We start from the raw sequence: 14,376 nt of genomic DNA on the forward strand, positions 1-14,376 counted from the left end.
CAGTACTAATGGCCCTAGAATGCAAACTAGTGGTCTCACCCTATGACTGCTCCTCCAGTTTAATGTTCTTCTTAGAGTACCCTGTATGCCCAGCTCTAGCTGCCACTGCCAGCTCTGCAGCTACTTCCAGCTTCCCAATAATGGCTGTCCTGCATTTTAGGATCTTTCCTTCAGCACTCTGCTACAATTGCTTTGAAACTTGCAAGTACTTATCTTGAATTCCACCAGCTCTTAATCAAGTTTGTCTTTCAGAGATGCTCCTACTGTATATTTCTGACCTCCAAAGCCACTCAAAACACACTGTCACGCTCACACACTCAAGCAGCACCAAACTCTGCTCCAGTCTCCAATCTCTTTATTATTTCTGAGAGGGAGATCCATCCCCTAGACCTTTCAGTACCAGAATTTGCATAGAGCTGTTTGTGCCTTTACTTGATTGGATGACTTTTGGCACATCAGCTCACCCTCCTCATCTGAGTCATTGGCATTCTGCTGTCATAGGTGCTCAGTCAGCCACTACCAAGTCATTGCTTTATCATTATTTGTCATTCTTTAAATACAGAAACAGTCTTTACAAATACCTGCCAGTGCATCATGCGACTAAATGGTAAAAATGTGATAAGCTAGTCAGTTGATTATTCTTTCATGACAAAAATAAAGCAAGCCTAGCAGCAGTTGTGCAGTCAAGTAAAATATTGAGACTGATACACATGTAAGAAAAACAAAGATTAGGCATACAAAAAGTCAAGAAGTTCATAAACTTACAATATCCAGCTAAAAAGAGCAATACCCAACAGTAGTAAAAGGCAAAATAACCCTGTATGAATAATGATCTAGTGCCAGTCACATTCCAACCAGGCAGTTAATAAAAGCAAGGAATTGGGTGTGGTAGGAAGTGGAGGTGAGCCAAAACTAGTCTGCATTTTTCAATGTCCTCCTTGAAGCTACATGTCAAGAGCAGGGGTTTATTTTTGATTTTTTTAAATTAGTTATCCTTGGCCTCAAAAAGGTTTTGAGAGACTCATTTTAGGGGTTATACAGGTCAAGGAATCTTGTGCCCCCATTAGATTCTGTGCTTGATACATTGTAACAATTGTAAAAGCTAGCCCGGCCACAGACAGACATGACACCAATGTTCAAACACATGCTGTTTATTTATACTATTATTTACAGTGATTCTGCCAACTCACACAGTTACTCAGTCCTTTTTCCTCTCCTTGCTCACCTCCACTCTTTCCTCGCAAGCTCAGTCTTCCTCCTCCCAACTCCGGCTAGTACCGGGAGTGAGGTGGCCCCTTTAACATGCGCCGGATGTGCTCCAGGTGCTTGATGATGGTCTTCCAGCAGCACTTCCTGGTGTGGTGGAAGTGCTGTCCTCCAGGGCTCAGGAACCATCCAGGCAGCCCCTTGGTTAGGCCATGGGCCCCTACAGGGTTGAGCTTCGAGGGTCCGTATCCGTGGCCCTTGATGGAAATCAAGAGGGCTGCCCTCTTGCATCCAGGGGAGATATTGCCCCTCTCTCTGTGCTTCCTTGATCTAGGCGTCCTGGTGGGGCAAGATCCCTGGCCATCTGCCACACAATGTTGAAATTAAGTAATGATCTCCCACCATACCATGTTGTTTTTCTTATGGCCGCTGCCATTTTGATTGTTATTTGTTGAAGGTTGCTATGCCATTGCTAGGTAAGGTCAAAATGAAGTGTGCAATGTGTGACGTCACTGATTTGAAAGTACAAAGATAAGCGTCATGGGCAGTTCTTTCTGAATGGATTCACCTCAAACCTTAAAACTTTTCAAAACAACAAGGGAATAAAAGTTCTGTTTAACAAATTGTTTCCCAGTTTCTTAACTATGATTTAAGATTAAAATATTAGCTCAGGTTACGTGTGCGTGTATGTATGTGTGTGAGTGTGTGTTTACTGGTTTTCAAGTTTCTGTTTGTTACTTGACTTGATTTTTGGTGCACATGTTGAGCCTTGCTTATTTGTTTTCTTGATTTCCCTGTTACAACTCAGTTTGTTATTTTGATTGTAATTCATCACCCAATTCCAGTTAAAATCAGCTGCTGCCCCTTGCAGTCAGCGCACTACACTAAAATTCCATTTTTTGTTCATGATTCCATTGTAATTGTAATCTTGTGTGTGACTACTTTTATTTGGCTTATCACAACAACATTTCATAAATGCATTTTATTTTAGTGTTGATGCAAACATTACTACACACAATTTCCATAATCGAGCAACACACAGGGGCATACTTTTAATATTCTGCTGGAATGAAAGACAAAATACTCATTCTTCAATGAAAAGAATATTATATAACTTTTATATCTGTTACTCATCTATGCGTTGCTTGTAGTAATGGCCCAGAAAAACAGTTTTAAACTCATATTTTCATACAGAATGGGTGTAACAAATTTTACAGTTGGCTTTAATGGGAAACCAAATTGAGGACAGCACACAATATCAAAACACCAATTAAAGAATCTCTAAATTCATTTTGCGGCATAATCCATATGTTAAATATCTAGCCTTATGGTCACAGAATTTAAAGTGAGTGCCACCAGTGTGTAGTTATTCAGACAGTCCACGTTTGTTTATTCAGGCACAGGGATAACTGAAGCAATCAGTACTACAGATTCTTTCAGCAAAATATTAAAATATGTCACTGAAGATGTTAAAAAATGCCATGAAATTTTATCTGAACTGGTTGCCTTGTGGGCATCAATTCATTTAATGCAAAAGTCTTCCTTCTTCTAGGTATAGAAACAAAGAAAGATGAGTCATGTGATGATGATGCTTGCCTGCTTATTATCACATTCAAAGCAGGTGTAGCAGCCATCAAGTTCATCAGCTATTAAAAAATAGATTAGATTGGACTAGGCTTTGCTTTGTAGTCCATAAACATCTCTAGTACCTGCCAAAGTTTGTGTGAATATTACAACTGCAATACGTGACTTCTAGTTAATTTCCATAATGATGCTTAGCCACTTTGTTTTTTGAGTTTGTATTTGCATTTCTTATATTCTTCCATACCACATGCATTGCTAAGTGCTTTCAGCAAAATCCTGATGCTACCAGTGATCCACAAATTCTTTTTAGGGAATAACCAGATTGTTTCTGTACGCACACAGTCTATAATTGAGATTTAAAGCAATATTGGTATAAACATAAAATTCTCTTCTTTGGAATGTCAGTCTCCACAGTAATGCTATCTTTTCTTATTTTTTTTTATATATCAAGGCTATCATGTATAAACAATTCACTTTTGGATGTCCTTATACAAAAAAAAAAAATACCTGACCACAAAAATGTAATCATCTGGCAGCAGTTGCTATGGGTGAAAGTTTGGCTGGCCACAACTTAAGTTAATGTTTTCTTTCTCCAGCCAACCATATAAACGTTATAAACACAGAAACCATTTTACAATGAGAGCAATGACTCCCACCCGGTAAAGCTATTCCAGCCGATAATAAAAGTGGTGAAGTTCTTGGATTAAGTTTTTACTAAAATATTTAAAATATATAGAAGAAATAGTTTATATTCCAGGAAGTGATGTTGTTCGCATGTTGTACTTAACCTGGTAAGTCCCATATAGCCTAAAATCTAATGGTTAATCTTTTTTTTACATTCAGTTTCAAATGTAAGTTGTCATACTGAGCCACCATAAGGTAGACACCATGACCTAATGCATTACTAGAAATAATAAGGCAGTGCTGTAAAGTAAATCCATCAACTCATCTATTTTTCTAACTAGCTTATCTAAGGCAGTGTTGTGGGGAAGCTGGAGCCTAATAACTGATACTGGAAATGTGTATTTTATTACTAGATGTTCAACAATAGGTAAAGGAAAGAGTCTCAGCTATGGGAGAGCAAAAAAGAAAGAAAGGAAAGGCAGGGAGACTGAGCCAGATTTTTCAAGGCAGGTATAATCGAGCAGAGAGGAATAAGAAGAATTACAGATTCCATGCAATTTAGATTAAAGGAAATGAAATAGATAATGACAGTTTGCTTAGTCAGATATTTGAGTAAATGGCAACTGTTTGGCCACACCACACCAGTGAAAAAATTACTTGTTGCATTCATCAGTTACGACTGCACTGTTGGAAAGCAAACATTTTCGTATCTTATTTTAGCCTAACAAGATAATGATAATCCAGTTTCACACATGTTCTTGGCTCACATTTTTTATTAGGCAATTTTGACCAGCTATTAATAGATCGGTCATATTAAACACAAAAGACGCCATATTGTAGATAGATAGATAGATAGATAGATAGATAGATAGATAGATAGATAGATAGATAGATAGATAGATAGATAGATAGATAGATAGATAGATAGATAGATAGATAGATATTGTGCTGGTCAGAGCCCATGGAGCCCTAGGCAGGGTTGATGGACATCGCCACCAGCTGTCCAGAGTGTGTAGTTTGGTTTTATTACACTTTTCTCAGATGTCACCTAATGGATTGATCAGCTCTAGATAGATTGCTGTTCCATTGATCCAGGTTAGGTACAAACTTTGGCCCCTGTGATCCTTAACTGGATTAAACAGGTTTGAAAGCGTTATCTTAAATAGGAATATAATCTAATATACTGTATTAAAATGGGTATAATCAGATGGGTGTGAAACATTGTTTAAGACAGCCAGAACTTTAGCCAACATCACTCGCTTTCTGCTTTTTAACTTAGTAAGTAGTAGTATATAGCCAGTTCAACACAGTATGTAAATCACCTAAAAAACATTTTCTTTAAAAATGGTCAGCAACCTCCAAAAATGGCTTTAATTTTTTTAATTAATATTAATTTCATTTAGCACTGTTAACTTCATTGACTTGCATAATTTACATTAAATTATCACGTGGTATGATAACACAGTGCATCCCAGCTTCAGGGGCATTCTGGTCACTATGAGTGTGGCCTCTTCCCTACATTTGTGCAATTGTATATGTGATACAGAGGTTTCTTCTCACTTCCCAAAGATGTGCATGTTAGACTGATTGGCAACATGGCCCCATGTAAGTCTGCTTGTTATGAACTTATAGCCCATCCGGGTTTGGTTCTTTCCCTGAAGCACAAAACAGGATTGAGCGGTTTTGAAAATATGAGTGTGTATTGTAGACATATTTCATTGTTTTGAGGAAAAAAAAGAAACAAATTATGCTAGTTCAGGGTATTTTTAACATATTGCTCTATAGAGTATGTTCATTATTCATGGTGTTATTTTCTTAACTTGTTTTTTTTTTTTTTTTGCAGAATTTGGAACATTATGTAAAGGGACAGTCCAAATGTCATTCTCTGTAAGAGACACTACCATCTCATTTATTCTCACTTGCATCCACTTGAGTGCAATATTAGTACAATTTGTCAGTGGTTGTCGTATCAATGGTAGCCTGTACGCCAGTTGTAAAGGGCTTGGTCTTCATCAAGTGCCCAGCACACTCCCGGACACCTTACAAGAGCTGGATCTGTCTTATAATAAATTGGTTTCTATTTCCAATACTGACTTTTCAAATCTCCGACAGCTTCATAAATTGAATCTCCAGTACAATAATATTTCATTCATTGCTGATCATGCATTTGCCAATAACACACTTTTGGAGGATCTCAACATTTTTAATAACTCCCTTGCTAAAATTCCCTCAAAAGCTTTTGAGCCCCTCAAGAAACTGAAATTCCTGGAGATGTCTAATAATTTCTATAGTGTAGCAACCTTGCCAAATGTGTTTTCAACCTTCAATGAACTGAAGGTGCTTTCCATGGGAGGTCCTTTAATACAAAATTTGAGCAAATATGATTTTTATCCTTTAAAAAATATTTCTTTGAATAAATTTGCTATCAAATCAGCTTCAAGTCTTCATTACTATGAACAGGGTACCCTGTCTGTCATACAAACCACCAATATGTGGTTTGACATTGCATTGGACCAGAGTCCTAGATCATTACCCGCTATGTTGCAAGACTTCACTGACAAGACTCTGCAAGTTCTTAGATTTCGAAATCTTTTTGAGTTCACATACTACACAGAGTCTGAAGATCTTTTTAACGGTCTACGGAACATAAATATTAATCAGCTTATATTTTATCGGGGGAAGTTCAATGAAAACCTGTTAAGGATGGCACTCTTAAATGTACAAAGGTCGACAATAAAAGACTTGGGGTTAGTGGCCATCGATTTTGCCCGTTCCCCTAACTTTGATATCTTTCAAAATCAGTCAAGTATCACAGACCTTTCCTTGAACAATTTGGTGCTGCAGGATATTAGCAACCCAGATATCCTTCGCTTTGACTGGAAGTTTACATGGTTCAGCAAAGTCGTCAATCTAACTATCACAAATGTTAATTTCAATTTTGTTCCATGTGATGCCTGGGATGAAATGAGCAACATTGAAATATTGACAATTACCAACAACCGCTTGCTGGATGGCTTTATCTACAACCAGAAATGTCGCTATGACAACACTTTGCCAAGTCTCAGGTCCTTTATTGCTAATGTAAACATGTTGACCAGTCTGGCTGTGTTATCAAATCTCACTGCAGAATGGAAACATCTTCAAGAGATGGATCTTAGCTACAACCAGCTGGGATCGATGGATGAGGGCTGTGCTTGGAAAGCCAGCCTAACTAGACTAATTTTGCACCATAATAGTGCCAATCAGAACATTTTTAGATGTTTGCCAGAAACTTTAGAGTATCTTGATTTGTCTTACTGTGATTTGGACCTCCTAAGCATGGATTTTTTCCAGAAAGCTACTGAACTGCAGGTTCTACTTTTGAGTGGTAATAAAATTAAGTTTATTCCTTCTGGATGGCAAAGTCCTAATCTTCAACTGCTGGCAGTTGATGGAAATTCATTTGGCATCATCAATACAGGAACCTTCCATAATATGCCTAATCTTGTTAGTTTGAAAGCTGGCAATAACCCCTATTACTGCACATGTGACTTGTATGGTTTTGTTGAAGAAACAGTCAATAAGGGAAAGATTAACATTACAGACTGGCCTCAGAACTATAGATGTTACCAACCAGAAAATCTACTGAACACAATCGTGGCAAAGTTTTATCCTGGAAAGCTTACCTGTAATGTCACTTTAGTTGTTCTCATTTCTGTTTCAACGACTGCAGTGGTTGTCATCATTCTAATGATACTCTGCTACATTTATGATGTCCACTGGTACCTCAAAGCTATTTATCAGATCTTGAGAGCAAAATATCGTGCAAGAAAGGAAGGAAATAATAAGGACGAAAAATATGAATACCATGCTTTTATCTCATATAGTCATTCTGATGCAGAATGGGTCCGGAATCAACTCCTGCCTCGTTTGGAAAACTGTGACCCTCCATATCGCCTCTGCATACATGAGAGAGACTTCATGCCAGGCAAGTGGATCATAGACAACATCATTGAAAACATTGAAAAGAGCCACAAGGTGAGCTTACCAAACATTTCTTTTAATAAACTGTTATGTTTGTCTAGTAAAGATTCCTTGGCATCTTATACTTAAACAGTTGCTCAACCCAAAAATGATTGTTGGTTTTTGCCCTTAATTTATCCCTTGGTCTTTAGAGTATGTAAAGTACAGTAACTAGTATATTTTTAACCTCATGTTTTTATTGAGAACTAAGATAACAGAATTCTTGGCTTGAACACAGGCCAACTATGAATAACAGCAACAACCGAAAAAATCTCATGCTACTCATGTCACATAATGCCCCTTATCAGGAATCCAGTCCTATGCTTAACATGGCCCAAACACATGAACTTTCTCAAAAAATGTTATATAAATGACTTCTTTAAATAAATGACTTCTGGGAAGCCCTCTTGTGAATGACTGTGGGTGCATTCAAACAGTATTGAACTTGTAAATTGAAGACCATCTTCTCCCCTCATTCACTGTTGCTAAGCCAATCCACTTTATTTTCAGATTTTTCAACAGCAGTTTGGGACACTACACTGGTGGATTGACCTTCTGCTTGTTGAAGTACCTTGAATATGCATAACTGTGAAGCATACTTTCCACCTGACTATGTATTCACTTGGTTTTCTTTAAATATTTACTGTATGCCTCTCTCAGACTTTGCTTTGCAAAGTTGATATCACGTGAAGTACCATGGTAGCCTAAGAATAAAATATTACTGGGTGCAAATCTTGACCAATGAATGAGGGGGAAGGTGGCCCTTCAGTTTTAAAGTTCATTCTTGTCTGAACAGGCCCCACTTTCATTAACATATGGATTTTCTAGAAATGTTTTGTTTAACAGTATTTTAGCAAAAATGCATATACTGTATTTGGGATATCATAAGCATATGACCGGATACTTGATGTGAGAAGTTTTTCATAGATGTTTTACTATTGTTAGTTGTCATTCAGTAAAGGTCCAAACTGAAGTCCATTGTATCAGCAACTTTGTTATCTCCATCTATTTGTTTAACCAAGAGATTAAAATTATTTCTCTGACATTACTGCAAACAACATGACGCAAATGACAAAAATTTCACTTTTTGGGGTGGGGGGGGGTGGGGGGGTATTTCTTTAATTGCCCAGAGGAAACACTAAAAATCCAGGAGAGACACTACTTTGGTGGTCCTTCTAGGATAAACCATATGTATGTAAAGCTTTGTAGTGAGGCATACTCTTAAATACATATTATTTAAACTAATTAATTAGATAACTAGATAGGAGATGACAGCAGAATAAAACAACAAGTCCTTACTTCTAAATTCTTAGAAAGCAGTCAATATCAATAGGTTGCCTAGAAAAAACAGGAACCGTTCCTCCTCTGCACTAACTACCTCTTTAAGAACAATGAATTAGCTGCCCTTAGGTAACATTATTTTCCACGTAAAGGTGAAATGCAAAGATCCATTAAGCACATCTTCTCACCTAATGAAAAATACATTCATTTTCTTTGTAAGTGTAGGGAGATACTTAGTACTTCCCCGTTATAGTTCTGAGAGATAAATTAATGGATGCAATTTATAATGCCATGCTTTGCATGCATTAATAACACATCAGCAGGTGGTCCACATTTTGTTCACTTAAGATACATTGCTTTTCAATGTATGGTAAACTACTCCTTTGTTTAAGGAAGAACACAAGTAATTTAAGTGAAGGAGGCTATACATTTAAGTCATACATGTACATTTTCAAGAAAGCAGGTGGTATGGAGGTCAGCTTTCCTGATCCTGTGTTTGCATAAGCTTTTGTCTGGGAACTCTAATTTTCCTCCTACATCCCAGAGAAATGTGGTGGACGAATACGAGTCTGTAAATTTGCCTGTGTGAGTCTGTGATGGTGGGTGCATGAATTGATTTTTAGAAATGTGGGTACTTTGTACTAAATAAAGAGGCTTCAAATTGTCAGGATTGTGTTAAGAAGAACAAGTGCCTAAGTTGGGAAAGAAGTGTTTTTTTTATTAACCCAGGCCCCAAATTCAAGGACATGGGGACCCAGACTGGTGGATAGCTAGGGCCCTTGATGAACAGCAGTGGCATAGTTAGCTTGCTGAAGGCCCCTCCTGTCTAGCATACCTGTTAGTAATGTATTTGCAACTGGATCCCAGGGGCTGGCTGCGTGGTGGAGTTATGCTGGTGACAAACAAATATATGAAATTTGTAATAACTTTTTAAATCACTTTATTACAGCCCCTGTAAGTTAGCAAAAATAAAATAAATTGTTACAATGGGATGTGGGAGGTATGGGTAGTTGTACTAGTATATAAATATATGTAAAATGTGGACCCATTTATTTTTCCAAGGCAACTTTGTGAAAGAAGATGATTAAAATGTAATGTAAGCTAAAAAGTAGAAACTTTTCTGTGCTACATAATGAAACAATTTCAATTTGTAACAAATTAAAACAACAACACCGGCTGACAGGATACTACTACACAATCAACCCATTTTACATACGTTCTGAGAAAATGGACATAATAAAGTGGTCACACTCACAAATCCTCACAGTAGTGACACTACTGCACAGTAAGCCATACTAAGATACACAATAAAACAGATTCCAGATATGTTAAACTGTTAAAGCTTACAAAAATGGAACTGACTGACAAGTTACAAATCATATTACTTATAATATCACTTCTCCTTTCGGCTGCTCCCATTAGGGGTTGCCCCAACGGGCACCTTAAAATACTCGCTTGCGTGCATTCTGTTGCACAAACAAACAATGTTTGACACATCAAGTTGTCTGGCACGCTTGTTTTCGATTGAGAGTACAGCCAAGCCACTAAGTTTGTCTTGCTACGTGGTGCGTCTGAGGTAATTTTTTATGTGTTTTCACTTGGAGAATGATCATGGACATGCAGCAACAGTCATTGGTATAGTCAGCAGTAACATGTAAGCAAACGTCACTGGAAGTAGACAACAGTGCACAGTGATCTATCAGCAACAGTTCAACTACTTCAAAAACAGTTGACTTGTTTGACAGGATGGATTGAAAACATGCATGAAATGACAACAATTGAGCGGAAAATGCCCGGTGAAATGTCGGTGCTATAGCGTTCAATGAGAAGATCGGCAGCAGCATACAATTCGTCATCAGCCATCGAGGTCAGAGTTGATGGTAATAAGACATTGAATGTTAAGTAATTAAAATTTTTACAAAATCTATACAGCCCCGAGTGGTCCCCCCCAAGCTCATAGGCCCTTGTGCTTTGCACAATCTGCACAATCCATTGTTACGCCAGTGATGAACAGTCTGGCAACAGCACTGAAACAGGAACGCAATGCAATGTGGGAGAAAGTACTTGAGGAGGACAGTGCCATGTACAGCAGGTCACCATAAGACTATTTGTGGAAGTAGGGTGACTTCACCCTCCTAGTTCAGTATGGGGCCTGTTTTCATACTATACAGTTCACTGATGCAGTTTTTAATTTTTTTAATGTACACATTAGAACATCATCACTCTTTTAACTCTTTTATACTACTCTCAGCAACTTTGGTTTTTTTTGGCCTTTTCAGTTTAAGAGATTCATTTTTCATGTTGGAAACTTATTGGTTTCTCTTATTAACTCAGAAGAGATTTAATAATTTTCACTGTTTCCCCTTGGCCAATGTCAGGAAGTGCAAGCATTTTTCTCTGATCTATTTAGCAACGTCATCCATTGGCAATCACCAAGGGGAAACAAAAACATCCATGATAAGTGAAACAATAAGCTCACACTCTTTCACATGGTTCCCATCTTGATTATTTGCTCAAAATGTCTCTGCTCTCCCTCTTACATTGTCTAACTTGCTGAATCTGGACAACTTCCATGTTTGCTAGTGACTGTTTGGTGATATTGGCCTTTCCAGTGTGTACTTCTGTTGCTGTTGATTTTGCCCGAGAGACTACAGTTATCAAAGTTTGAAGTTAACCATTTTGAACATAAGCTTCCTATTTTAACCTTTGCTAGCCTAACATGTTCAGTATTTGTTTCATTAGCAAGTGATAAGTTATGATGCACTGCATGTCTAGCACTTTCTTCACCCTTTAAACCACAGGAAGTGCCCTGAGTTTGTATAAGAAATTTACAAGTGTTTTTTTTTCTTTTTTTTGTTTTCAGTGCTTCTTTCTATTTACCATTAAATTGTTTAAATTATTATCTATTCACTTCTCAAATGCATCAGTTATAGACTTCTGTGCCTTTTGAAGATGCAGAGCCCAAAGAAACTGTGTGAAATACAAAACTGCAAAACATTTATTAACAGAAATGAAAAAATAAAGCAATTCAATAAACATGTACAAATACATTATTTAAGTAACAACTTAAACTCACTTAATGAGTCGTTTGTCTGTTCCAATTCAAATCTATACAACATCTTTATATATTTACCTCACATTTGAAATTGTAATATCTCAAGATAAAACTATTTATAATCTTTTTGACTTCAATACTGTTCATTTTAACTCTATGGGACCACACACGCACACGCACACGCAGTGTTAAACATCAAACAGTACATTAAATATAAATAAATTACAAATACTATAGAAATGATAACAGTAACGTATTGTATAATTAACAGGCTCTCATTGCTCACAGCACACAGGAAACTTCTGTGTGTCGAAGTATCAAGTATATAACCAATCAATCACCTGACTTGCTCATGAGCAGTAGAGATCTATCTAAGTATGGTAGCCCAGAAAGGTCAAATAGGCATTGTGCCCATGTGTCTTCTACAAATTACAGCCAAAATAACCCCCATTGCAGGCCTAAGCATCACCTGTGTGCGTGGAGGTGGAAAGAAATTAAACTGCACCTTCACTCTTTTCAGAGTAAGTAAGAAAGTAACAGATACTCACAAACATAACTGATTGTTTTAAAGCCTAGACAATTCTTAAGGATTTGCATGGAGAATACCTTCAAAAATGCTCCTTGTTGCTAACATGATTGCTGTTACAATGAAGAGTACAAAGAGAGGTTAGGAGAATGCAGTGATACATCACATTGCCGCACCCACCACACAACAAACCTCCCCAGATTAGGACCCAAGTTCAGCCGTGCAACGGGTGACACCTCAGCATCACACTAATTCAGACAGGACAGAAAAGTGTGAGGTTTTTTACGGTGGTTGGAGTGGCAATCCTGCCACCAACCCCCACGTTTTCCCTGCAGGTTGATAGACTTGTTGCAGGGCTGGATGCAGATTAACGCCATACCCAGGACGGAGCAATTGCAGGTTAAGGGCCTTGCTCAAGAGCCCAATGGAGTGGAATTACTTCTGGCATTTACAGGATGTGAACCAGCAACTTATCTATCTATCTATCTATCTATCTATCTATTGTGAGACTTTCCTGGACACCACCAGTCAGAGACCACATCTTTATAAAAGCACACGTTTATTTAATCACTAATAAACACAAATCCACACAGCACACAACGCATAAAGCAATAATCACCCCAAAATCAAGTCTTTCTCAGTCCTTGGCCGCCTTTCCTCTCCTCCTGGGAGCTTCATCCTACTCCCACTCCCAACTCTGGCTCACTGACTGTAAGGAGGTGGCCCCTTTTATTCCTGCCGGATGTGCTCCAGGTGGCTGATGATGTCCATCCGGCAGCACTTCCTGGTGTGGCGGAAGTGCTGCCCTTTGAACCGGAAGCACTCCGGGCGTCCCTGGCCGATCTCTCTGCCATCTTGCCAAGTGTGGCGGAAGTAATTACATCCGGGTCTCCTGAGGCTTAAAGCGCCCCCTGGCGGTGGCCACGGTTCCCAATAGGTCAAATCCTCTTTGTCCCTTTCCCGTGGTCCTCTTTTTATCCAGGGCGGCTGCCCCCTTGTGCCCCGGAAGCTGTTAATGTCCCTTTCCAGTCCTTCCAGGCATCCCAGCCAGGTAATGACCATAGTCATCTGTGACACTATCTATCTATCTATCTATCTATCTATCTATCTATCTATCTATCTATCTATCTATCTATCTATCTATCTATCTATCTATCTATCTATCTATCTATCTATCTATAACAAGACAGCCACCACATACAGTTCCTTCACATCTGTCAAAGCTATTTTTCCATAAAATAAATGAATCACAGTTGACGTGTGAATTAATGCAATGTGACTGCTTGCGGTTAACAAAAGCAGCTTCATTTTCACTAGGTATCCTTACTACAATATGAGTGTAGTAAAGGGCTCCAATTACAGTATGTTATTTATGTCATTTACATCAAGTTAGTCCTGAGATCCAAAATCTCCTTTCACATTAGATATTAGATTGTCACCAAGAAGGAGACATCCCCACACAAGTTATCACCTTTCCACAAGAACCGGTAAACTTTTTAAATGTAAAGTCTTATTAAAACCAGTAGATTACTAGACTCTCTCAAGCCAGGGATAAACCAGGAATTCCAATACAGAAACACCAGAATTCAGCTTTCTATAATGGAGGAATAATTAAGAAATGGGGTATACTGTACTACAACCTGGAACTTTCAGATCAAATGCCTGTCGCCCTGTTAAATGACATCAGAGTCACACGATAACCTAGGGAGAAGCTCACAAAAAGGGAAGTGTAGCTGTACACATTAAGTTACTGGAGAGGGAGGTTGAGATGGACTATTGTGGAGAGCATTTAAGTAAAAATGTAGGCAAGTCAATTCATGTCAAGGATGCAGAGGTGCAACCTTCAAGTCTTCATAATGACCCTTAGTTGAAGGGATGAGAACACTGCCGTGGGGTGCATTGTATCCTAGTAGGTTTTGAGTTGGCAAATCAATCTAAGTTCAAAAAATCAAATTCTTGGGGAATTCAAATAGGGATGTTGAGAGTTACTGTTCAAACCAGACATGGGTTTGTGTTGTATTAACCTACATAGCCTGACCAGGGTGAATCCAAATGAATTGTGCAGGCTAACTACTCATATGGAAATGTTTGGGGGTCA

At 38.2% G+C, this 14,376-nt stretch overlaps 1 protein-coding gene across 1 annotated transcript in view; it reads left to right on the plus strand.

Moving 5' to 3' along the window:
* Positions 1-14,376, plus strand: part of tlr18 (toll-like receptor 18) — a 100,628-nt gene that overhangs the window by 35,978 nt on the left and 50,274 nt on the right. Inside the window, exon 3 of the mRNA XM_028793972.2 lies at positions 5,258-7,431. Coding sequence (XP_028649805.2) covers positions 5,290-7,431 — 2,142 coding nt within the window. The 5' untranslated portion in view covers positions 5,258-5,289. The remainder of the gene's footprint in view (positions 1-5,257; positions 7,432-14,376) is intronic.

The sequence above is a fragment of the Erpetoichthys calabaricus genome, chromosome 2 (genome assembly GCF_900747795.2).
Source record: "Erpetoichthys calabaricus chromosome 2, fErpCal1.3, whole genome shotgun sequence".
Lineage (NCBI taxonomy): Eukaryota > Metazoa > Chordata > Cladistia > Polypteriformes > Polypteridae > Erpetoichthys > Erpetoichthys calabaricus.